This window comes from Pocillopora verrucosa, chromosome 14, assembly GCF_036669915.1.
Source record: "Pocillopora verrucosa isolate sample1 chromosome 14, ASM3666991v2, whole genome shotgun sequence".
Lineage (NCBI taxonomy): Eukaryota > Metazoa > Cnidaria > Anthozoa > Scleractinia > Pocilloporidae > Pocillopora > Pocillopora verrucosa.
The window spans coordinates 18,250,614-18,273,830 of record NC_089325.1 but is presented as its reverse complement, the minus strand read 5'-3'; the positions used below and the strand labels follow the sequence as shown (position 1 = coordinate 18,273,830).

The 23,217-nt window shown below is 37.1% G+C and overlaps 2 protein-coding genes across 3 annotated transcripts; one reads left to right on the top strand and one right to left on the bottom strand.

Annotated features, from left to right (window-relative positions):
- Nucleotides 1–522: 522 nt before the first annotated feature.
- On the bottom strand, nucleotides 523–6,314 carry LOC131787708 (transcription cofactor vestigial-like protein 4). The gene is made up of 4 exons (XM_059104794.2): nucleotides 6,175–6,314; nucleotides 6,009–6,075; nucleotides 5,037–5,196; nucleotides 523–2,614 (listed from the first exon to the last, which is right to left on the bottom strand). The coding sequence occupies exons 1-4, from the start codon at nucleotides 6,175–6,177 to the stop codon at nucleotides 2,146–2,148; spliced, it is 699 nt and encodes a 232-aa protein (XP_058960777.1). The 5' UTR covers nucleotides 6,178–6,314; the 3' UTR covers nucleotides 523–2,145.
- A 934-nt stretch (nucleotides 6,315–7,248) lies between these two features.
- Nucleotides 7,249–23,168, top strand: LOC131787647 (ubiquitin-like modifier-activating enzyme ATG7). 2 transcript variants are annotated; one of them, XM_059104737.2, is made up of 20 exons: nucleotides 7,249–7,407; nucleotides 8,761–8,815; nucleotides 9,243–9,360; nucleotides 9,835–9,912; nucleotides 10,504–10,620; nucleotides 10,757–10,805; nucleotides 12,731–12,825; nucleotides 13,449–13,537; nucleotides 14,002–14,120; nucleotides 14,461–14,551; nucleotides 14,775–14,919; nucleotides 16,707–16,865; nucleotides 17,109–17,169; nucleotides 17,269–17,402; nucleotides 17,722–17,883; nucleotides 18,378–18,493; nucleotides 20,799–20,883; nucleotides 21,002–21,082; nucleotides 21,822–21,941; nucleotides 22,750–23,168. In XM_059104737.2, exons 1-20 carry the CDS (start codon nucleotides 7,257–7,259, stop codon nucleotides 22,783–22,785), a joined length of 2,061 nt encoding a protein of 686 aa, XP_058960720.2. In that variant the 5' UTR covers nucleotides 7,249–7,256; the 3' UTR covers nucleotides 22,786–23,168. The 2 variants fall into 2 exon arrangements, with proteins under 2 accessions (XP_058960720.2, XP_066017514.1); XM_066161417.1 differs by lacking the exon at nucleotides 8,761–8,815 and having other exon boundaries at nucleotides 7,273–7,407.
- The last annotated feature ends 49 nt before the right edge of the window (nucleotides 23,169–23,217 follow it).

Here is a 23,217-nt window from a genome sequence, read left to right as displayed (position 1 = left end):
ACAACAATCCCATCTTTTTCTCACCCCCTGAGGAAGAGAGGGTGTTTCTCTTGGTAAAAGGGGCAGGAATTTGGAAATCCTGATTTATCAAACAATTGGTTTCTCAAAACTTCCCATAATTTAAGCCAGACTTTTCTCCCCCATCAATCATTACTGTTTAACCCCATAAAGTTTTAACCACCCAAAAGCCACAAACCAACACATTTTGCCAGGAGATTTAAAAAAAGGATTCTGCTGCAATTTATGCAATTTAGTTGCATTTACTTGTTTAACCATGTCTTTCAGGAATACATTTTTCATATTTTTTAAGCAAATACTAAAAAAGGCTCAGTATCAATAACTATGAAAATATCACTCAATCTTATCAAATTCTCCAAACATAAAAAAGCAGCCCAGGAAAATACCAGACTAATCTTGGATAGAATTATCAATCAATGCATCTGATTGGTTCTTTTCCTAGTTTTTTCCTCAGATGGTAATAACTTTCAGACAGAACATGAAAGAAATAATCATACAGGCAGCTGATGATGAAAAATCAAGTTTAATGAAGTTCTCAGCGACCTTGTTGATATTTACATTACTACACAATATATTAAATAGCTCTTGTGTACACACTATATTTACAATTATCTCTTAGCTCACTATTTCAATTAGAACTTATCAAACTGCTTGCCCCAACACCAAGGCAACTATCTTGGGCCAAAGTTTGGCTGCTTGCATAAACAGAATATGCCTAAAAACATGGGAAAACTGAAACACTAAAAAGACAACTTTTTTTGCAGCTGTGTCTATAGGGTCCATCAATTCATGCCTAAAAACCACACATTTAAAACAATTTGATAATCAGGATTTCTCTGTGTCTACTCAGTGCAAAACAATCATCCTCTGAAAACTCTTACCAAAGACCAGTTCTAAAGAACCTTTTTCACCATTGACAAGAACAAAGAGATCATTCCATGGAATAAAATGGAGTCTCTGGATGCATCCCAACCAGTGAATAAAAATTTTTCAAGCACTTTCGATAGCATGATGTTTTAACTTCATATGTACTGAGATTTTTTCACATTTCAATTCAAAGATTGGAAGCTGTAATGTATAAATACATTATTCCTCCAATCAGAGACAAAAAGGATAGTACTTCACAGGGTAAATTTCAGTATCTATTAAATAAAAAAGATCCCAACTCGATACAAATTAGCTTCTGTCCACGGGTAACAATTTTAAATCAAACTAATAAAGGGCCTGTAGACTTTTTTCCATACTGACATGCCATTTAAATTTCCTTGCTAACTGCCTGTTAAATGACATGCCCTTGTATTATAAGTTTGATAGGAAAAAAATTTAAGCTGTTGATAAACTTTTCTACTCTACATCATCATTGCCAAAAATAATTTGTTAAAAAAGTAGAATTACAACTATGGATAAAAAAGTAATGAATGGGTTAAAAAGTTTTTTAAACATGCAGTTTTTTTTTAATTGAGTTAAAGGAATTGCCTCTGACGATGAAAATCAACACATAAGTCACTTCTATGATGCAAGAAACCTTAGAAAAACTATTTCTACCTTTGCTTCTAGCAGAGTGTAATTGTGTGTAGAAATAGCAGTATGAACTAGAGATGGTACAAAAATTCACTCATGAGTTAAGTCAGAAAATGAGTGTCTGAAATGTAGTAGAAATTCATGAACATCATAATCCCTTAAGAAATTCTTAATTTCTAAACTGCTCTTTAGACATGCATGTGGACCTTGACATTCACAACACCTTAGGCAACACACACAGTAAAAATACATTTCTGAGAAACTAAAATGGTCTTGGGTTCAAAACATGTACATAGTACATGTACATCTCTGTACTGCATTCATTGCCAGCCCTCATGCTATAGCTAAATAACACAAGTTCTCAACAAATAATGCAAACATTTTAAATGATGCATCTTCACAAATCAAAGTAAGCCTAATCTATTTCATCTGCTTGAAAGTCTAAAATTTCAGCATTACAAACAATAAATCATGTATTGTTTATGCCAGAATTGGCAAGTTATGCATACAATAAATTTGTGAAAAGTAGCATCATGACAAAGACACAAACCCCCTACATGATAAACTCTAGCACCTACTTAAGAAAATATGTAAAAAGATAAAGAGCTAGTTGGCAGGTGATACAATAGATTGCAGTTGTGGTGAATTTGAAGACTGAGTTGATACTTCAGGTTTTTTTAATTTCTGCCATGTGTCTCCCAGAGCCTTTGCAAAATGGTCATCAACTGAGCCTGCTGTAGATATTGCTGTTGGGCTGACACATTTGTAGTCATCACCAAGGCTACGACGAAAGTGTTCTTCTACAAAAGGATCAATGATTCCTGATTCCACAATTTCACGTCTGTGAGGACCTGGGTAACAAAACATTTCTGTTGGACCATAAAGGTGGGATGGGGCCATAAAACCAACTGGCCTGCGAATAATATTGGTGGATGTGATTACAGATGGCCGTGAGTGTGGAGGAAGGTGAGAGTGCATGTATCCAGAGTCCTCAGATTTTGGAATAATCGAGATAAGAGGAGGTGGCCCAGAATCAATTCTTGACTTTGTATTTGCTACTGGGTTTAGTGGGGACCTGCAAAGACCATAATCAGTTAATTAAAGTGATACAAAAAGCAAGTAACTCAATATTGTTTAACTTCACTGTTTAATCAAAATGTGATTTATTTTTCAGGAAACTCAATCAATCACCAGACAATAGTTAGAGGCACACCTCTCATAACCATACCAAAATAACATGAAATTAACAGTTTAAACTAAGGGTAGAAGTCTAAGTGGAACTCATGAAAAAGCCTCATCTAAGAACTCCCAACAATAGAGATATCAGACTTGAATTCAAATGATATTTCAAAATTTAAACTACAGTGTCACAAACAAATGAGGGATGCTGCTCTGCCTGATTCATAACGCATGAGCTGCTGGTTTAATCACGCTGAGCCCACTGATGAAACAGACATTAGCTTGGAAATAGAAGATTAAAATGGGGTTCCACAACATTAGTTCATATTTAGAGATGTGTAAAAATAAATATTCATTTGCTGTAAAGCCTCTGAGGTGATATTTGATAATTTGCAAATTTTAAATTGATCGGAATGCTTGCTACAATGATCTTGGGCTTAGGGTTACCAGTGTTTTGTTGAATTATCCTCACAAACCAGGGTATGGTACTCTATAGACTTTCAAGTATGCTTAAGCTTGTAAACCCAATCCACAATATTTAGATCAGATTATGGATGGCAGTAGGAGGCACAGTGGCCTCATGGTTGGGTGCGCTTGACTCCAGATCAAGTGATCCAGTTTTGAGCCCTGGCCAGGGTCATTGTGTTGTGTTCTTAGGCAAGACACTTTACTCTCACAGTGCTTCTCTTCACCCAGGTGTACAAATGAGTACCAGCAAATATGCTGGGGGTAACCTTGTGATGGACTAACATCCCATCCAGGGGGAAGTTGCAATACTCCTAGCCACTTCATGCTAAGGAAACTGGAGTTAAGCGCTGGCCCCATTGGCCACCTGGGCCTATATAAAGGCTTTACTATTACTATGGATGGCAGTAAGTACAAAATGAAGAAGTGTTTGATCCATCTAAAACCTTCACATTATTCAAGTTTCCCATCTAACTGCAACAAAATACAGGGATGCAGTCTACATAATTCAGACATCTTTTACTTGTCAGCTCACACCAGTAAGTAAGTAAGTAAAGACTTTATGTTATGAAGGTTAGCACAAACTAGCTGGCGCTAATAACCTTGTGGCCCTCTAAATAATAAATGAATAAATTATAAAATAAAAAATGAGTATACTAAGCTATTAAAAATACAAGGTAAAAAAACCAAAGAATACAGATACTATAGAATCTACTAAACTATTTAAAAGATAAAATATAACCTTATAATCATGTCACAATTCATCAGGTGATTTAAATAGAAAAATGATCAAGATTCTGCTGTTGTTTAAAAATTCATTCCACAATGCTTTTTTTAAAGAGTCCACTGAATCTCTTTGCCCTACAAGCAAAGATAAACTGTTCCATGCTTTCCAAGTTGTGACGGTTAAAGTTCTGCCCCCTTCTGTTTCGCAATTATATCTTGGAGAGGTTAGGTTAAAATTACAGTATCTGGTTTTACTGTAGATGTTGCTGTATAATTTAAGTAGATTGATAAGATAAACAGGGACATCACCTTGTAATTCCTTATAAGCAATGATACATTCAGATATTAAAACGTCTTTATAAAAAGGCAACCATTTCAGCATTCAAACAAGGGAACTGATGATGCTAGAGGGGGGACAAATAAGAAAGGAAAAGTCTAAGGTAACCCCAGTAGATGTCCCATGACCACTTATGGGAAAGTCCACTGATGAGAATGTGTAGATACACAGTTTGCAATGGTGCTTGATTGGCTTTCGACATATGGCAGACTCAAATACAGCTGTTCATTAGGAGTCTGTTATTTAATATAACTTCTTTCCTATATCATGAGTTTTGAGAGCTAACTTTTATGGTCCTTAAATCTATGTTACAATAGCTTTTCTAAAAGGAATTCCGAATCACTCCTCAAAGTTAACTTACAAGAACGATGCAAGAACTATAACCATATAATTTATTTTACAACATTCAGGCACAGAAAATATTCTGTTCCTATTAGAATGGAAGTGATCCTTCAAGTTTCTACCAATTTCAACTAAAGGAATGTGAAAAACTCACATGACAAAACCAGTAACGGTAGCACTGTGCTATAGATTCGGTTTGCTTTTCTTCTTAACGACTAAATGTAAAATTACATTTTTACACATTTCCGTGAAAATTGTGATAACACAATGCGTGCAGCACATTAAAAACAAAATGAAAACATTCCGAATAAATATAACAATTTCTGAATCTACGACTAAAATGGCAGCGTTGTAAAAAGTGACGACAAAGTATACCAAGGCAAGTACTAGACCCCACAGCTGACACCATCAGAAGGCATAAATTACACAAAATGGAGGCAATACTTACGTTTGTGTTCCTGCTGTCTTCACTGACGAAAGTTTCTCAAGACGACCGTCATCAAAATTCAACGCTTGAGAAATGTCTCGTCTTTCAAGATTTCGTTTCCTCCGGTTTTCAGCTGAAGGCATCACCTTGGGTGATTCCTCGCCTGCATCCGTCTCCGTTTCTAGAATTAAGGTTTGAAAATAATCAATCGAGATATTTTCATTACAAGCACATTCGCGTTCAGTTTCCAGCATGCATCGGTTTGTAGTAACAAGCGGGACAATCTTTCAACCTTTCTTCGTGTCCACAGTGAATCCTCTCACCATTATAAATAAATTGTAGAAAACAGAATCTTAAAAAAATTTTTTCTTCAAAAGTTAACCACTGACAGACAAGTGGCACGACGCCGTAACGTAATAATCGTTTAGCAACCAAAGAATTGTCTTACTTTATTTAATAGCCCAAAAATTTGCACGGAATGTTAGTGATGCAAGCAACGTGCCCACTCTTTCATAACAGTTCTGTAACTTAATGGTTCTTGGTGAAAACAGGTAGCCCACAAAAATCAATACGAGCTACGCCGTGTAGAGTTTAAACAAGAACATCATGTTGTATTACTCTTCCTTCTTCTTAGGACCGTCTAATAACAATATGACGGTGTCGAATTTGGATTTTTTTGTTTATTGGTATAACGAGAAATTGTTCATACCATGCATAACAAAACTATATGCTATAAATATACTGCTAAGCGTTTCACATAAAAATCTTGTTATCGTTGAAAGCTGAAGAAAAGGAATAAAATTTTGCTTGTTAGGTGCAGTAATATCGGAGAGAACTTGAACTCAAATATCTGTACACACATGTTCTACGCATGTGGCAAATACCTTCACGTAAACACTAAGAATAAACCTGAAATAGTAAGCTGTAAAAACATGTATACGCGCCTTTAAACCTAAAAAGATGTGAGACAGAATCGATACTTATCAAACTTACTTTCTCTTGTGTCTGGCTGCACTAAAGAAGCGGCTCTTGACAGTACATCTAGCGGAGTCTCCATTACCTGAACGTGAAGAGTCAAAGATAGCTAGGGATAAACAATGAGCTCAAACGATCGGAGGCTCAATGAGAAATTCACATCCCTACGATATAAAGAACTCACCATAATTATATATCCCTCAGTTAGAGGGAGCCTTGATTAAATGCCTTCCTAACAGATCATTCCAGGCAGTACCATTTAATAAATAGAAACAAACATTTGATTTGTGTTTAGGAATGAAAGGAATTAGTCATGATGCAAACCCCGTGACCAAACTATGTCGTTCGATCACCGTGATTGGCTAGAGGTGCGTGACATCGTCGCCAGACTCGCCAGAATAGTAACTGACAAATCAAATGGTTAGAAAGTGAACTGAAAGCATGAAGCGGAAATGGGTATTTGGTAATCACTGACTTCCATGTCAATTAGTTTAGATCAATTCTAAAATGAAATTGACGCAAATTTCAATTGTAGAAGGAGGACACCCTATTCAAACACATTGCAATACTCGTTTAAGCCCCCCTTTTTGTTTGATACGTTTCTCAGACTTTCGTCGTCTTCGATGATATTGAAAATTTCGGGTCTAGGAATGATCGATGGCATCGAGATTCAAAGAAAATTAGCAAACGATTAGTTCAAATCCTAATATAAAATCGCTTGTTCTCGTCTTGGCCTACAGACAGCCTTGACATATTTTGTAAGCCAATGTTGTTCGGACAGAACGGTTTTGTTGCTAGCGGTCATCAGTTTCGGCCGTGCAGTTCATTCATAGAGGCAGTGGAGGGCACCAAAAGGAGAACCTAAACAATTTTGACCTATCATATCTCTCTTCTCTATGATTCAGACTCAAAATATCTTATGCATAACCAAGAGAAAATAATGTCCCAATATTTTCTGTCATAACTGAGAGTGTAAAAAATAAATCTCAGGAAATTCTCATACTCGATGTATCTCTGGGTTTACTTTTCTAGAGAGCACTCAAAGTGGAAAAAATGCAGGAGGAACTATTTTAGTGCTATCAGTGACTTCTTCGGTGTTAGACAAAGATTGAAACTGAATTGTAACAAATACGTTCATGAATTTTCCCCCTTGAAATTCATGCAATGTGAAGATTGCATGCAATGTAATATCACGAATAGGCGAAATTTTTTTCTTACAGGGTAAAATTCAAGATTGTTACATGAAAGCTATCTGTTTCAAGTAACATGGCGTCTGTCAGTACCGAAAGTGGAGTGCAGTTTGCACCATATTCTAGTGCTGTTGATGCTGCATTTTGGCATAGACTTACGCAGAACAAACTGGAAATATATCAGTTAGACGACAAGCCTCAACCGCTACAGGGATATTACGTAAACAGTGAGTATGGTTCAATTAGGGAATGAGTGATCAAGCATAATTTTGGTAAAATTGAACAAACCCATTTCTCTGTGAATTTTGAAATTAAGACTCATTGATTATAACTTACGCTAGATACCAACCAATCCAACAGGAAATCGGACTTAATTCCGAAGTAATTTTTCGTGGTTTTTCTTCAAAAGATTAGATAGGTACCAATTATAGCTACTCCTTTAAACTAAGGCTAATTTTCTTTTGTATTTAATTGAGCTTAATTTCAAGTAAAAATTGTGAATCGGGTTCAATGTAAGTTTTAAGTAGGTAATTTAGTGTTATAACTGAGTTGAAAACGTAAATTGGCCATCGTAAAAGGTAAAAAAGCTGACGTTTCGAGCGTTAGCCCTTCGTCAGAGCGTTAGATATAAGTAATCTGGTTTTCTGAAACAAATGCCAAGCCTGAGAGTGACTCTAGAAGAAGCTTGATGTATTCTGTGTTCTGGCTGCGAGCAACATTGCCACAATGCAGGGGTTATATTAAGGGTAAATTAAGGTAGTACATGGGGATAAAGGGAGAATTTTGTGGACCAAGGTAGTGTGGCTTGAAACAGGCCACAGTACAACTGTCTAGAGAGAGTTTAAAGTAATGACAATGACAATACTTTATTCAAGAGAAGGAAAATGAAAAATTGCAAAAGTATCTCTCGAAAGGAGATATTCTAGAGGTTAACCCTATACAAAAGATTCCCCGAATAAAAAGACCAAAACACTATATACAGATAATTAAAAACATACATACCTTTTACTAACCAAGTTTGAGGTCTGTACTGCCAGTTAAGGACCAAGTTTTTCCACTCAGTTTTATTGCGGCTCAAGCATGAAGTTCAAATAGGGGGAAAGTTTTCAATTGAAACAAAATTATGAAAAATGGTGGGCTATATTGACCAATAATAATGCACATGTTAGCTGCGTCATCTACCCCCCCGCCTGGAAAAAAATGAAATAAAATGATAAATAAAATAATAATGATAATAGGTGGATAGGTACAAAGTGGTAATTTTAAGGGCTTAGTAAGTTTCTTAAATCTACTTTGCCTTAAGGGGATAGATGATTAATCATCCTCTCTCTTAGGACTAGGGCCTGATATACGTCTGATCCCTATACCTCAACTATCCAGATGAACCTATGTAGGCCATTGAAAGAAAATTAAGCTAAATACACAATACCACTAATTCAAGGGGTGACTTGCTGTTTTTTATGGAAATGAGTAATTTTGTCATGCTTTTTTTTTATTGTTAGCAGGTAATTCAAATGATAAAAATATTCTGCAACCCTTATGTGTATTTAGTCTGCAGGGTTTCATTTTCTTTTCCTTAGGTGATCCTTCAGGGCTTGTATGCCGCTTTAATTTGGATTATAATGCCTTTTCTATGTAAGTGCATAAAATCCCTGCCCCACTTATGTGTGGCTCAGTGTTGTCCTTTTTCCAAATGACCTTTTCCATTATTTTTTTCTGCAATCTGTATGGACCTGGCATCTTTCCATGGCTTTTGTTTTAACCATTTAGATTAGAGATATTAGAGAATTGGCATGATTCAGTACCAGGGGTATCTGTCTGACTGAAAAGAATGATTTTATATTCATTTTCAGCTTGAAAACTAATATAAAATAGTAACTGTGGACCATGTTTAATAATTATATAAATTTTATTTTGTTACTGATAACTAATAGCTGGATAGTAGAGAGGATCTTAATAAGTTAAAAAGAGGAAAGGTTGACTCTATTAAGTGGTTTCATGCCATTGTTGATTTAGATCTGAGGGAAGGCATTCAAAGTTCAGTGTAAACTTGATTTTCCAGTGAGAAGCCAGCACCTCAAAGAACATATCCTATGCAAGGAACATTGATCAATACAAACACTATTGAGGCATTCAGAACATACAATAAAATGGAGCTGATCCAGTCATTTGGACAAAAGGTAAATTAACTGTGATAGTTATTTGTGGAAAATGGTAGGCTTTGAATTCTAATGTTCTTACTACCATTAACCATAGTTTGATTTGCAGAAAACTCTGACTAAATAATTCCCTTGGGAGAGTTGTGCAACTTTATTATGTTAATTGACTGATTTAGAACATCATCTCCATACAGTACATCTGCAGGCTCATAGAAATAACATGTTCAGAATGCCTTAAATGTGACCAGTTCTGCTTACAATTTTCAGAGTCCACAACAATCCTTACAGATGGAGTATTGAAAACTTTTTTACCAACCAGTTCTATGATTGCCAATGATTCATGAAAAAAGCCAAAACATATGATGGAACATTCCATCATATGTTTTTCACATGCCCTTTAGTCAGTTACGAAGTGACTAAAATATAACTAGAAAAGAAGCATGACTTGAAATGAATCATAAGTTGTTTAAATAAGTCTTAAACTTTGTATTGAAGATATGGGATAATGTAAAATCAAGCAAGGCTTTGGAGGACCCATCAGTGCTTTGTCAGTTTGTGCTTATGACATTTGCTGTAAGTTCCTTTTTTTTATGTTTTCTGGTTCTTGTATCTATAAGTGGGATATATAGTAAATGAATAATGTTAACAGTGATCATAATATTAATTTCATTTGTCTTACGAGAATGCATCAGTTGATATTAAGTAAATTCTGGTGTAGGTCCATGCAAAGGAACAGATGATAAAACTGAACAAACTATTGATATTTATATCAGTGACACTATATATAGAAGAGAACTAGTAATAATTATTGGTTTCCTCTCAGATAACTCTGAGTGTTTAGTTACAAAGTGTGTCATTAACTTATAGATGTTGTGGTTAAAAATTTTCTTGGCTTAAAATATATTCATTGATTTTTATTTTCCTTTGTTTTGTGTTGTTATTAATGAATAGAAGACAAAGGAATATAAAATCAACTTGGTTTGAAAAATTATTTGAAATCAAGAAAAAATTAAATAACTCCAGAAATGTTGCAGCAAGAACAACATGTACAAGTAGTTGTTTCAGAAACTTGTCCAACTGAGCAACTTTCCTCCAAAATAAGTGAGAAATAGTGCTGACTGTTGTGGTTAATGATGTAATCATTCTTCATGTGTTTTTCATCAGGATCTAAAGAAATATAAGTTTTATTACTGGTTTGCATTCCCTGCTTTATGTCCTGAGACCAGTGCTACTCATGTGGCTCCTCCTGTTCATCTCGGTGACTACTTTACACCCTCCCAGGTGAGAACAAATGTTCAGTTTGCTTGTTTTTTTGGTTGTTAAATGACATTTGACTTGATTGTGGGTTAAGGATTTTATTATTAAATGCTTAATATGTTTATTTTTATTAAATTTATTTGTTGTTTTAACTCTATAGATTGCTAGTCTCCAAGCATCGTATGATTCTCTCTCTGTGGGTGGTCTTGGTGAGTAATTATGATTATCAGAATCAAGCTATGAGTTTTCTGTAGTTCAATTTAACACTAAATCCCCATTAGGAACCCACAAACATAAATCAAAGGCTCTTTAGAGTTACCTCACAAATTTCTTAATTTTTCAATAAAGTGATGAGAGCCCTTTGCCATGCATCTCCCTCCAATATTGCATGACATGCCCTTTACACCTTAACATCAGTATTCATATTCTCCATACTGTTCTCTGTACATTTCCTAAGGTGCTGACAAGGAGAATTTGTTTACAATCAAGAGTTTTCTTTAGTTGGTGATCATTTCCTTTGTTCTCATGACATTAATGAGTACATACATACATACATACATTATTAGTGATTCAGAGGTGATATTGTAAGGAGAAATTAAATGCTAGTCACTCTTAGTGGATAAAAGGTTAAATCACTGGTTAATTATTGATTTCAAAAGCACTAGCCAGAGTGCTGAAAGGAAACCACATGCTTAATAACAACAGACAAATTGATGGCCTAACAGTAACTATGTTCATAGTTACCATGGGGTAAAAATGAAAGAACTCAATTATCCTTCTTTAACTACCACAGTCATTGAGATACCTTAATGTGAGATGCATTATGCTTGTCAGCATCTTTTATTTTGATACCCCTTGTAAATTAACAATCAGCACTTTTTTTTACAGATTGTCATAATCAAAGGATTATGTTTCAACAGTGACTTATTAATGATTATGGCCCAGGTCACACTACAGCCCAAACCAAAAATTAGGCAGCCTAAAAATGTTTGAAAAGTTGAAAGCACAACCAGAAGAGCTGAAAAATGTGACACAATATTTGGGTCACACTACCAAAATACATAAACAGGTCAAAATCAACACAGTTGATCAGATTTCATTTCTGGTGCATATTGTGTGGTAATAAACATGAACCCAAATCAGGCATTTTGCTTTGCTTTTGCCATTCTACCTCTGCAAATTATTGACATGCAACAGCAGCAAATGTTTGCCTTTTTCATCCTGTATCAGAGATGGGTAAATGAATACATGCAAATCCTGAATGTCGCTTTTCTAAGAAGACAGTGGCATTCACATAAAATTTGTGTTGTGCCTTACACAAGGACCATTCCTCACCCAGCTGAATTATGGTTTGATATTCATTACTTGAACCCTGTGCTCCTCTTGCGGTCATTTGTTGTATTGTTTTTTTTCTTTTTCTGCCAAACCCTCAGCTGACCTGAAGCTGGTTGGGCCATCACTCTCACCACACTTGCTGGACTATCGGACCAATTAAGCAAAATTCTGCTGGGTCCTGCTTGATCTAAGATCGGTCCAGCCAATGTAGGGTTGAAACGACAAAAATTTTGGCTTGAGAATGATCCCAGTGCATAAAATAAAGGATAATATAAAGGAAAACATCCATCCATGCTGAAAGTTGGTGGGTGAATATCAAAATTCCTGCCAATTAAATAGTTTAACTGCAGGTCATATCTAGCTCAGATGACTGGCATTGACAGCTTTGGAAGCAGTGTCTTCTTTTTTTTCGATTTTTTCAAAATCTGCCTGCTCCATCCATACACTTAATGTCATTGAAGTTTCTGCAGACTTTCCAAAATTTTAGATATTTGTAATACACCGGTCGCATAAGGAAATGCATTGTGATGACAGACAAATCCTTTTTGATGGATTATTGATCAAAACTTCCCTTGTGCAACCCGGGCCTATTTTACCATCCTTCCCCTTTTTTTCTAACACCTTAATGTGAGATGCATAATGCTTGTCAGCATCTGTTATTTTTTTTAACACTGTCAAAGAATATTTGAACCATTTAATTTAAATTAATGTGACAGAACTGCACAGTTTTTTTTTTCTGGTAGAGCTTTCCCCCTAGTTAAAGTAAAAAATTCCAAGAAAATTGATTTGTTGCCAACAGGACCTGGATTCTTTCTCGTCAAGGTTACTGAAAGTGAGGTGACTGTGGGAAATATAAGAGAATGGGAGACATTTTTTAGCATGGATGATTCAAAGGTGAGGCAGATGCTTAGATCTGTCACACAGAGTTACAACAGATTTATGTTACACTCCTTAATCAAAACAAAATAATCTTGATGTATGTCATGTACAGTAAAATGCAAAACCAAACCATTAGCCATTGGAAGAAAGTGGTGACAAAGGCTTGGGACAAAATGGAATAATTTATTTTTGCTATTACTAGCACCATGCCTTTGTCCAACTGCAGAGTAAGCCCATCTTCTCCCACTTGGCTAAGAGGAAATGAAAGAGACTTCTCCCAAGGCTATTGAACTACAGTATGTATGTGGCTACACACATGCTATTGCATTTCTCTGCTATTTGTCATGTTTGTGATGCCTTTCATTGTCTTTTCACTAAAACCCACATATTTGGAAGGAAAAAATTAGCAGATATATTTGGTGAAGGGGAGAGAAAATTAGGGTGCTTTGTTTATGGTAACATTTAGAATGATCTTCCAAGAATAAACTAAATCAGGAGAATAAGTTTGACTCTGTGTGAAATTAATCTAAATTGATCATAGCAAGATTTGTGCTATCTCAAATAGATTAATACCTATGAAGGAGCTAAGATTTAATTTTTTAGAAAGTGATGGGTTATTGTTATTGTTGAATGTACAGTTCATGGTGGGATTTGCCGATCCATGCACACTGCCAAAAAATCCAGGCTGGCCTCTTAGGAACTTTCTTGCTCTACTGTCATACCACTGGTAAGTACATGTGGAAAATGTTGATGAGCAGAACTCATTGATTACAAAGAAATTTTCTTCTGTCTTGCACTCTGCTAGGATCAGCAATGTTGAAAATGTCATGTGAGTAGATGGAATAAAAACTATGGTAAATTACAGGCTTGCTAATGAAATAAAAAATATGTTTTTTGCCTTGATCATGAGACAACAAGATCTCAGTCCACATTAGGAGTCAAACTTTAAACTATTACTTTTGTGACCTCAATTTGTTTTTGTGGTTAAATTTACTATGGTTACTGGTACCTTTAGTTAAGATGATATTCCTGTCATTGTTACATCCTTTTGCACATATTTGTGTGCATCTTACCATTATGATTAAATTTTTCCTGTTAGTACTGATGGCCATCTTGCACATCAATTAGTTGCAAGAGTTCTATCATTTGTTGTACTATTACTCTTAAATATGTTTCTATCTTCAATTACAGGGGTACTGCACTTGAAAATGTGAAGGTTTTATGCTTGAGAGATCAAGTCAGATGTGGAAAAAGAGAAACATCCCACAGTTTGGTGTTAAATATCAAACTACCCATGTTTACTAAAACTGGTAATGATTCATTGTTATTCAGTAATACAGTGTAAGCATGAACAAGAAAAGCTTGTAACCGGTTTATGGTCTTAGTTTCCTAAGCTTTCAAAATCATAAATTTATGGAGAATGTTGAAAGATTCTCTTGGGTTTATATCTTTAGGAGAGACTAAGATTTCTATTGTTTTCCTCTTTCATAAACAAAGTATTCTAAGATCTCTTTCTCTTTGCACTGGTAGTTTAGAAGAGTTTTTGTTTTTCACCTGATTTCAAAATAATATTAAGCTCTCTTTCAAGAAAACAAAAGTAACAGTTACAATTTCTCTCCAGTGAGTTCTACTGAATTTTGTTTTTCTCAGAGAGTCCCAAGTGTGTTGGCTGGGAAAAGAATAAAAGTCAAAAGCTAGTACCAAGGATGGTGGATCTGAGTTCTACTATGGACCCTGAGAGGTGATCACTTTTGAGTGCTAACACTGCATTCTTTCTATATATGTATTTAACTCGCTATAGTTTATTTTTAATAGTTTTTTTAAAGGCTTAAAATATAGAACTTGCTTCGTAAGTCTTTATGGTTTTAAGGGCCTTTTCTGCAAAGCTCTACACACACTGTTTTCTGCCTAGAGCTTGGGAGAGAGGTAAATCATTGTTCGTCTGGATTTGCATTGAATTCTAGGCTTGCATCATCATCAGTGGATCTGAACTTAAAGCTAATGCGATGGAGATTGCTACCATCACTTGATCTGGACAAAATTGCACAAACAAAATGTCTTCTCCTTGGCGCTGGTACCCTTGGTTGTAATGTGGCAAGATGTCTATTGGTATGCTACCTAACTGTAATGTGCTATCATAGATAAACATTGTGTTAACAAGCTGAAAAATATCGGACACCTTACCCATGCCATGAAAGGACGGACCCATAAGCATATTAGGAACAGGATACAAGATAGTGAGCTTTGAATGCTGGGCTTCCCTCATCCAGCGGCGGAGAGACAGGCGGAGATCTCAAATACAAGACTGACTAAACACAAACGAGCGATTTGAAAAAATGACGCGAACGGTCATTTTTCTGAAAATACTTCTATCACTGCTGGACCAATTATGTATGATATAACTGCTTTTATCGGATGACCTCAGAAAGCTGGTTAACTGGCTAACTGAGAAGAGACTCTTCTTAACGGATGTCAACAACCTCTGGCTCCATGCGTATTACTCATTCACGACATATTGACGTGACAAACGACATAACTTCACCAATGGATCATGACTAACCGGTTTACAGTCAATTCGCCCGAGAGTCATCTCGCCCGAAGTCATGTCACCCGAAACCTGAGTCAGGTTGCCCGAAATTTTAGTTATGTCGCCCGAAAAAAAAAAGTCAAGTCGCTCGAAGAAACAATACTAAAAACATCAGAATTTCAGACTATAAATAGACAATAAAGTTGGGAAATTTTTATCACTAAGGCGCTCTTTGTTTCCGACAACTCCCTGAAGATTCTAAAAGCGAAAAAAAAAGAAACAAATACCAAAAACATCAGAATTTTAGTGTACGTTTGAGTAACGATTCTAGAAGCGTTATTCGTTTCTAGCAACAAAGGAAAGCGTTGTCCGTTTCTAACAACAAAATGAAGCGTTGTTCGTTGGTATGTACTCGTTTCTTACTAACGGACATTTCGTAAGCTTGAGAAACTCTTTCTTGGTTTCTAACAATACCATGAAGACTTTGACCGCACAGAAATCGATCGCATGGTCGGAAATGAAATATGTTTGAGTAACGATTCTAAAAGCGTTGTTCGTTTCAGACAACAAAGGCAAGTATTGTTTGTTTCTAACAACAAAATGAGGCGTTGACTTGTCGAACGCGACAATCGACATTCGTTTACCAAGTTTTTTCAGGTTATTGTTAAGAAAGTCACAAATAGACACAACAGAACTTTACTTGTCATGGTATTGTTAGAAAACAAGATAAAGTTTCTCAAGCTTACGAACCGTCCGTGAGTAAGAGACGATTACATACCAAACGAACAACACTTCATTTGTTTTTAGAAACGAACGACGTTTCCCTTTATTGAAAGGAACGAACAACGCTTTTAGAATCTTCGAGTTGTCGGAAACAAAGAGCGCTTTAGTGATAAAAATTTCCCAACTTTATTGCCTATTCACAGTCTGAATTCTGATGTTTTTAGTATTTGTTTCTTTGGGCGACTTGACTTTTTTTTCGGGCGACATAACTAAAATTTCGGGCAACCTGACTCAGGTTTCGAGCGACATGACTCTCGGGCGACTTGACCGGTTACCAACCAAACACAAGTGACTCACGCTGCTTTGGTCCTACTTCCAATAACATCACGTCACAAATGGCCAATCAGTTCCCATGAATCAGACCACAAATCCTCCATTTAGCACCTTCCCCTCAAATGAGCGCGCCTTACGAATTAACGCCCAACGCTCCCCCCCCCCCTCAAAAAAAAGGATAATAAGCACTTCTTCCCCTCCTGCACTATATTTTATTGAGGGTGATAACTTTTGCCGAATTAGTTGCTGTACTAGATTTGCACATTTATTCTGTGCATTTTCCAATTGTTAAATGTTTTTCTTTCTTTTTAAGGGCTGGGGTGTTCGGACCATTACCTTTGTCGACTATGGAACCATTTCATTCTCCAATCCCGTTCGTCAAACTCTGTTTGAGTTTGCCGACTGTCAGGACGGAGGCAAGCCTAAAGCAGAGACTGCCGCCTCTGCACTTAAAAGGATATTTCCTGGTGTGGTAAGATTTACTAGAGTGCCAGTACTATTTTGTTTAATATTGTTGATTGCGAGGATGACACCTAACATTATCAAACCATCACTTAAATTGTTCAATTTCGTTATAGTTGGTTCGTTAGTTATGTAGATTGGAAGGAATTTAATAGCCATTCCACTGTTTATATAACTTTTATTCAGTGGTTTGTGTATTTGATTATCTTTTTTTTTTTGGCCACTTCGTAAAACGTTTGTGTTTTGTCGATAGAATGCGTCAGCTGTACAGTTGTCCATTCCGATGCCAGGCCACTCTGTTGGACAATCTCCAGGTAAAGAAAACTTTCCTTTGTAAGTTGTTTGATATATCACTATCTGATCTGTGATAATTTATCTCTACAATGTTTCAATAACGACAATTGCTTTTATAGAGGAAATGGAGAAAGTTCAAGGAGATGTGAAAAAACTTGAAGAGTTGATTGAATCTCACGATGCTGTATTTCTGCTGATGGACACACGAGAAAGCCGCTGGCTACCGACAGTTATTGGCGCTGTTAAAGGGAAGGTAATCTTAGGCTAACTTTTATGGAACTTTGAAAAACCAACCAGGTACAGTTAAAGTAAAGAGGCAGCCTTCAGAAAAATGGATATACTTCAGTAGGTACTTTGACATCTCAAGTACTTTACAGACCACTAGGTAATTATGATGACAACTTGAAGTTTGAGATCAAAAACCAGTTTCTCGGCTCCAGACGAATCAAATGAGACTCGTATAACTGTAAGAGGCAAGTTTGTAGTATCCAACTTCATTTGAGGGAATGATTGTTGTCAAGTGTCTATAGCTATCGTGAGGTTCAAAAACGTGCACCTAAATTTTTTTTCAGTTTGTTATTACAGCGGCTCTTGGTTTTGATACATTCCTTGTGATGCGCCATGGTTCCAGACAGAAAGCGCATGTTACTTGCGAAGGAGCGTCCAAACTAGAGTCCATACCAGGAGCCTCTCTGGGCTGTTATTTTTGTAATGATGTGGTGGCACCAGGAGACGTAAGTCATTTAAACCACAGTACATACTATTTAAGCGATAGACCGACCTTTCTATCGGTTTACCGGCGTTATAACCTACTTGGGATTTTGGAAGAACACAAGAAAGCTTCTTCAAGTTTGTAGATCACGAGCCGGAGGCAAGTCATTCACAAACTTTCCGAGTGTTCTCCCAACATTCTGAGAGGATTATCGCGCTATTAAACCGTTAGGAAGTGCGGTCTTTTACTTTTACAAATTAGAATTAAAACAAAACACAGTATGTTTCAATTTTATATGGGATCACCGATGCAATAAACAATAGGTTTTTGACCAATCAGGGCGCTCGTAATTCAGTTTTTCTTTAGTAACTTGTAGAAGTCCATCCTCAGATACTTAAATCATTTATATTTTGGAGGTGTTTCTTCCCTAAGGAGTAATCTTTTTTAGTTATAAAATAAGATTTTGAATACTTTATCAGTAATGACTCAGTTTTTGACGTTATTTTGTGGAAACAGTCCACTAGAGACCGTACGTTGGACCAGCAGTGCACAGTATCCAGGCCTGGTATGTCATACATAGCGAGTGCCCTGGCTGTTGAACTTCTGGTTTCTCTCACTCAACACCCTCTGGGGTAAGTAGGAATTCTTGTGTTATCGCTTAATTCAATTTGTAAAATTACGCTATAGGAATGCCCATTACATACGAATCCCTATAACGTCCTGTTACACCACAGGCGGCCCAAGCTCACGTCTCGAGAAAAAGCCAACGATGAATTCATGAACGCGTCACGCGTTGTGTGACTCGGTGTTAAGTTACGGGAGGAACCGTTGAAAATTTGAACACGTTATAAGGAATAGTATGGGGAACGAAATATGGTCGATTTACAACGATAAATATTTCGAAATATGAATCTTAGGACTCCCCGCGTAATATAGAGGAAGACTGGAGAAGAGGGAATGTGGGTATTTTCGGTAGATCATAACCAGAAAAAATCTCGATTTGATCGCTTGCACGGCCGCAAGGTATCAACGTTTTTCCCGCAAATGGTCATGGGCTGCCAGTAAAAAGACACGCGCGCGAGGACTTTTAGGATCGGTGTCTTTGACACGAGATTTGTCCTAGTATAGAGGAAGACTGGAGAAGAGAGAATGTAGGTGTTTTCGGTTGATCGTAACCAAAAAAAATCTCGATTTGATCGCTTGCACGGCCGCAAGGTATCAACGTTTTTCCCGCAAATGGTTATAACTACACAACTGTAAACAACAAACCCAACTCAAAAAAAAAAAAAGAAAATGGTACTGTAGGGCGGGGGCAGCTCTAGTGAGAACTATAACTAGTAAGGAATAGTATGGGGAACGAAATATGGTCGATTTACAACGATAAATATTTCGAAATATGAATATTTTACACGTAAAATCAATAAAACTTTCTCATGCCCTGTGTATCCGTCGTAGTTTCTGGCGATTTCTGCCGTTTTAAGCTTGCTTTACCATCACTGTTATCCATGTCAAAAGACGAAGTCAAGGCTGCACACTCCGATTTCGACCGTGGTCCACGCGGAGGTGGTTTGCGCCCCGAAAATCCTCCCAATCGACATTTTTCTCAGCCACACTTTACGATCTAAGATCACTGCACCCTGGGACATGTCTCAATACCAAAACTTCACGCGCATTTCGCTGGAAACGAGCGTTTTCTACCTGAATTTCCAGGTTCGCTTCTTTCTGGTTATGCTTTGAACACGCAGACTGGACACGGCCGCGAAAGAGACTTTGGTACGAGGTCAATTTTCTCTCTACCGCGTGTGGTACGGTCGATTAGTGTACGATACTTACCCCATCCCCACAGACACACCTCGCCTTAACCACCAAACTACTCTACTGAATATTACAAAGAACGAATTTTCACCGGAAGGAAAATTATGAACACTATCACAATGAACTTCATTTGACAATCTGCGTGGTCACAATAGGCTGAGCTAATCGAAATTTTATTGTCCTTTACAATGGATTTCCGGTGACTAAATAGACATTTACTCCAACGTAAATTAGGGGGGTAGATCATGGGTAATTCGGTCGAATCTTGAGGGTTTTTCCATTTTTCCATAACTTTAGTGACATCAACTGGCAAAACATTGTAGTTTGATAGGCCATGCATGGAAGGGTAGATGCAATCGACGTTAGGACATCATTTGGACAATGGTATTTACATTGCGGTATGTAACACTTCACACACAACGTTCGCTTTAATTACAGTCAATTTCAGGTGGCGAAATATTTCACCTCTCATCTTGAAACTTTGCCACTCTTAACTCTCTTCTGATTCGCTTAGCCGTCAATTTCACCGCATATCTTTTGCTCTTCGATAGCATTTTAGCGAAAATAATCGAAGCTTAGATGCTCACAGCAAACCCCGCAGAATATTCAAATTTTGTCCGTTGTTTATCTGTTTTAGTTTCGACTCCCTGTCTGATTGGTTGATTAGGACAATAGGTTAAGGCGAGGTGTCTCTGTGGGGATGGGGTAAGTATTGTACATTAATCGACCGTACCACACACGGTAGAGAGAAAATTGACCTCGTACCAAAGTCTCTTTCGCGGCCGTGTCCAGTCTGCGTGTTCAAAGCATAACCAAAAAGAAGCGAACCTGGAAATTCAAACCCTGAACCTGGCTTTTTCTCGAGACGTGAGCTTGGGCCGCCTGTGGTTACACGGACAATGAAGTTCTAAATATGCAGTGGATGAAATGGAACACAAAGGATAAGATTGGCCTTACATTTCTCACTGAGACTAGTCAAAAGGTCTCAGATGGTCGAAGGTAAAATAACCGAAAGTAAACAAATTTATCGGAATGAGATTAGTTGACCTTTATGTTGCCTATCTTAAGTGTATGATATGACTGAACGCATATTAATCAGTGTAATGGGTTTGACTTTGACAGCAATGAAGCGGCCGCTGACACAAGCGCTAAAGAAGCTCATCTGTCAGCTGATCTGGAGTGTAAGTTGGGCCTTGTACCTCATCAGGTAAGATTGTCATTCGTTCTAATAGACAATGTAGTGATGTCAATATATTTCATTTATTAGGCAAAGTTTAATGTCAATTTGCTTTCTTAGTAGATACTTTGTTTGTGTTTCTTTCAAGATTCGTGGTTTTCTTTCAAGATATCATCTAGTTCTTCCCGCAAGTTTAGGCTTTGACAAATGCATTGCTTGTTCTTCCAAGGTATGACAAACTGTGATTGCCATCAGATAACGTGTTTTTTTTCCTCTTATTCGTGGTCTTAGAACACTAGGGGGCAGGTTTCTGTGAGAAACAGCTTTGGCTCGGGGGCTTTACCTCTTAGTAATTCGTTAATGGAGATATGCTGCTGGATGGGGTTGCATTTTTCAAAACTGGGTGGACTATGTTGGGGTTGCTTTTTAATACAGTTTCTTGAATGGGGTCACACATCTGCAGGATATTGGTAAGGAAAAGGTGTTCTACACTCAGTTTAACAAATTAGGACAACCAAAGGCTTTATAATGTACATCTATCACCAGATCATAACAAAGTTGGGATCGCGAAAATTGCATTTGCCAGAAAGACTAAGATGGGGTCCATAATTGGCCACAGAATAGACTATAAATGGGGTAGGGGTTCTGAGAGGCCAGCGGCACTTACCCTGAAAAATTGACCCAAGTGACCCTCTACCCCAACCCCCCGGGTTTTATACGTGCATTTATCCCAATAATTCTTAATTATTGCAACGTGTTTCGAGGAAATCGTCTGTCGCAAAACAACTTGTTCTCAGTTAAGTCACTGCGACTTGTTGGCAAGGGTGTGGCTCTCACTCTTTTGTCTGTTGTCTGTTGACAATCGTTTTTCGCTATCGGTCGATCAAGTGGAATGTATCAAAAGCGATTGATATCGATTGTCACCGATTTTCATCAAGTATTGAGTTGTCTGTTAATTGTTCTTCCAGGTTCTGTCGAGCTATGAAAAGGAAAAATTTTCTTTCCTGATAAAGGTTTTTAATGTTCCAAGCTACTTAGAAGACCTAACAGGCCTGACACAGCTTCTTCAGGACACAAGAGTTAGCGAGGTTAGTCGATGATATATCGTTCTTGGTTTCTACAGATTTTCTGTTTATCAAATAACTGTAACCATCACACCACCACTCAGTTTGAAAAATCTCAATTCGGCACTACAATCGACGGCAAACGGCAAAAGTCGAACGTCCCTCATTCTGCTGTCTTTTTTACATTGAATTGAAAATATTTGCATCAACTGGGAACGACTCAGTTTTTTTGAAAAATTTCCAAATTTGTGTTAATTTTTTGCCGTTTCCCGTGGCCAAAAACGTAAGGAATACACTACTTACCTAGAGAAACATCACTTCGTTATGACGCGATACTTTTCAACCTTACGTTGCCTATTACATTTAATACAATGCATTAACTACTTGCAGCGCGCTACATTTCTTGCGCAGAAGCATTGCTTACAGTTACGAAGGAAAACGGATACCGTGTATTACTGTTGATATTGTGGAACAGGTTGTGGCTATTCATGGTGGTGAATGAAATTGTCATGAAGTGTAATCTTTTCCCATGGTATACGCACCTCCCATGTGGATCGCTGAAGAAGTGTACAAGTTTGCAGAATATGCTGCATCACCGATAACTAACCTTTGCCTTTAATTCCACTGATTTTGGGGGGAAAAGCAATCAAAGAAAGAAAGAATAACTTCAGCAATCTCAATATGTGCACTGTCTATTATATGAGGGTGTAATGTTGAATAGCTAACCATCAGACGCTCCTTATATCCCTTCGTTAGAACGTAAACAAACATTGAATATATTCTGGTGGAGAGGAAGTAGTAATAGTAATCTCACGCTGGTTTGTTGTCTCAGGTTTGGGAGATGAGTGACGATGAAATGGTAGAATAACCAAACAAAGGGAGGTCGAACCATTGTGTGATGAACGTCACAAGAGAGGACAAAAGGAACATCAAATCAAGTTTTCAACAATGATTATGCCGACACGCGGCTGGAGATGATAAACTGAATATCATCACAGAAATTATTTGATTCAAATTTTTACTTAAATTTCCGTTCAGCTGGTGTACTATACAACCAATATGATTTTTCAGACTTGTGGAAAACGGAAACCAGTTTCTGTTCATCACAGATAAAAATAGTGTCATATTCGAACGTTCTATTACCGACCAATTTTTCAATGCTTCATTTTCCGTTTGGTGAACGGATTACAAGTCAGAATTAGAGGAACAATCCAGAAGTCAGCGATGTGCGGTACATGTGACATTTGAAAACGTCAAAATTTACCACATCGAACCACATGGGGAATGTTAAAAAGTAATA

What these genes read in the sequence shown, in the direction of transcription:
- LOC131787647 (XM_059104737.2), top strand. Translation starts at nt 7,257, where the DNA reads ATGGCGTCTGTCAGTACCGAAAGTGGAGTGCAGTTTGCACCATATTCT. An exon ending in ACCCATGTTTACTAAAACTG is followed by an intron (nt 14,121 to 14,460) that starts GTAATGATTCAT and finishes TGTTTTTCTCAG; the next exon opens with AGAGTCCCAAGTGTGTTGGC. An exon ending in CTCACTCAACACCCTCTGGG is followed by an intron (nt 18,494 to 20,798) that starts GTAAGTAGGAAT and finishes TGACTTTGACAG; the next exon opens with CAATGAAGCGGCCGCTGACA.
- LOC131787708 (XM_059104794.2), bottom strand. An exon ending in GCAGCCAGACACAAGAGAAA is followed by an intron (nt 5,197 to 6,008) that starts GTAAGTTTGATA and finishes CCTTAATTCTAG; the next exon opens with AAACGGAGACGGATGCAGGC. An exon ending in AAGACAGCAGGAACACAAAC is followed by an intron (nt 2,615 to 5,036) that starts GTAAGTATTGCC and finishes TGGTCTTTGCAG; the next exon opens with GTCCCCACTAAACCCAGTAG.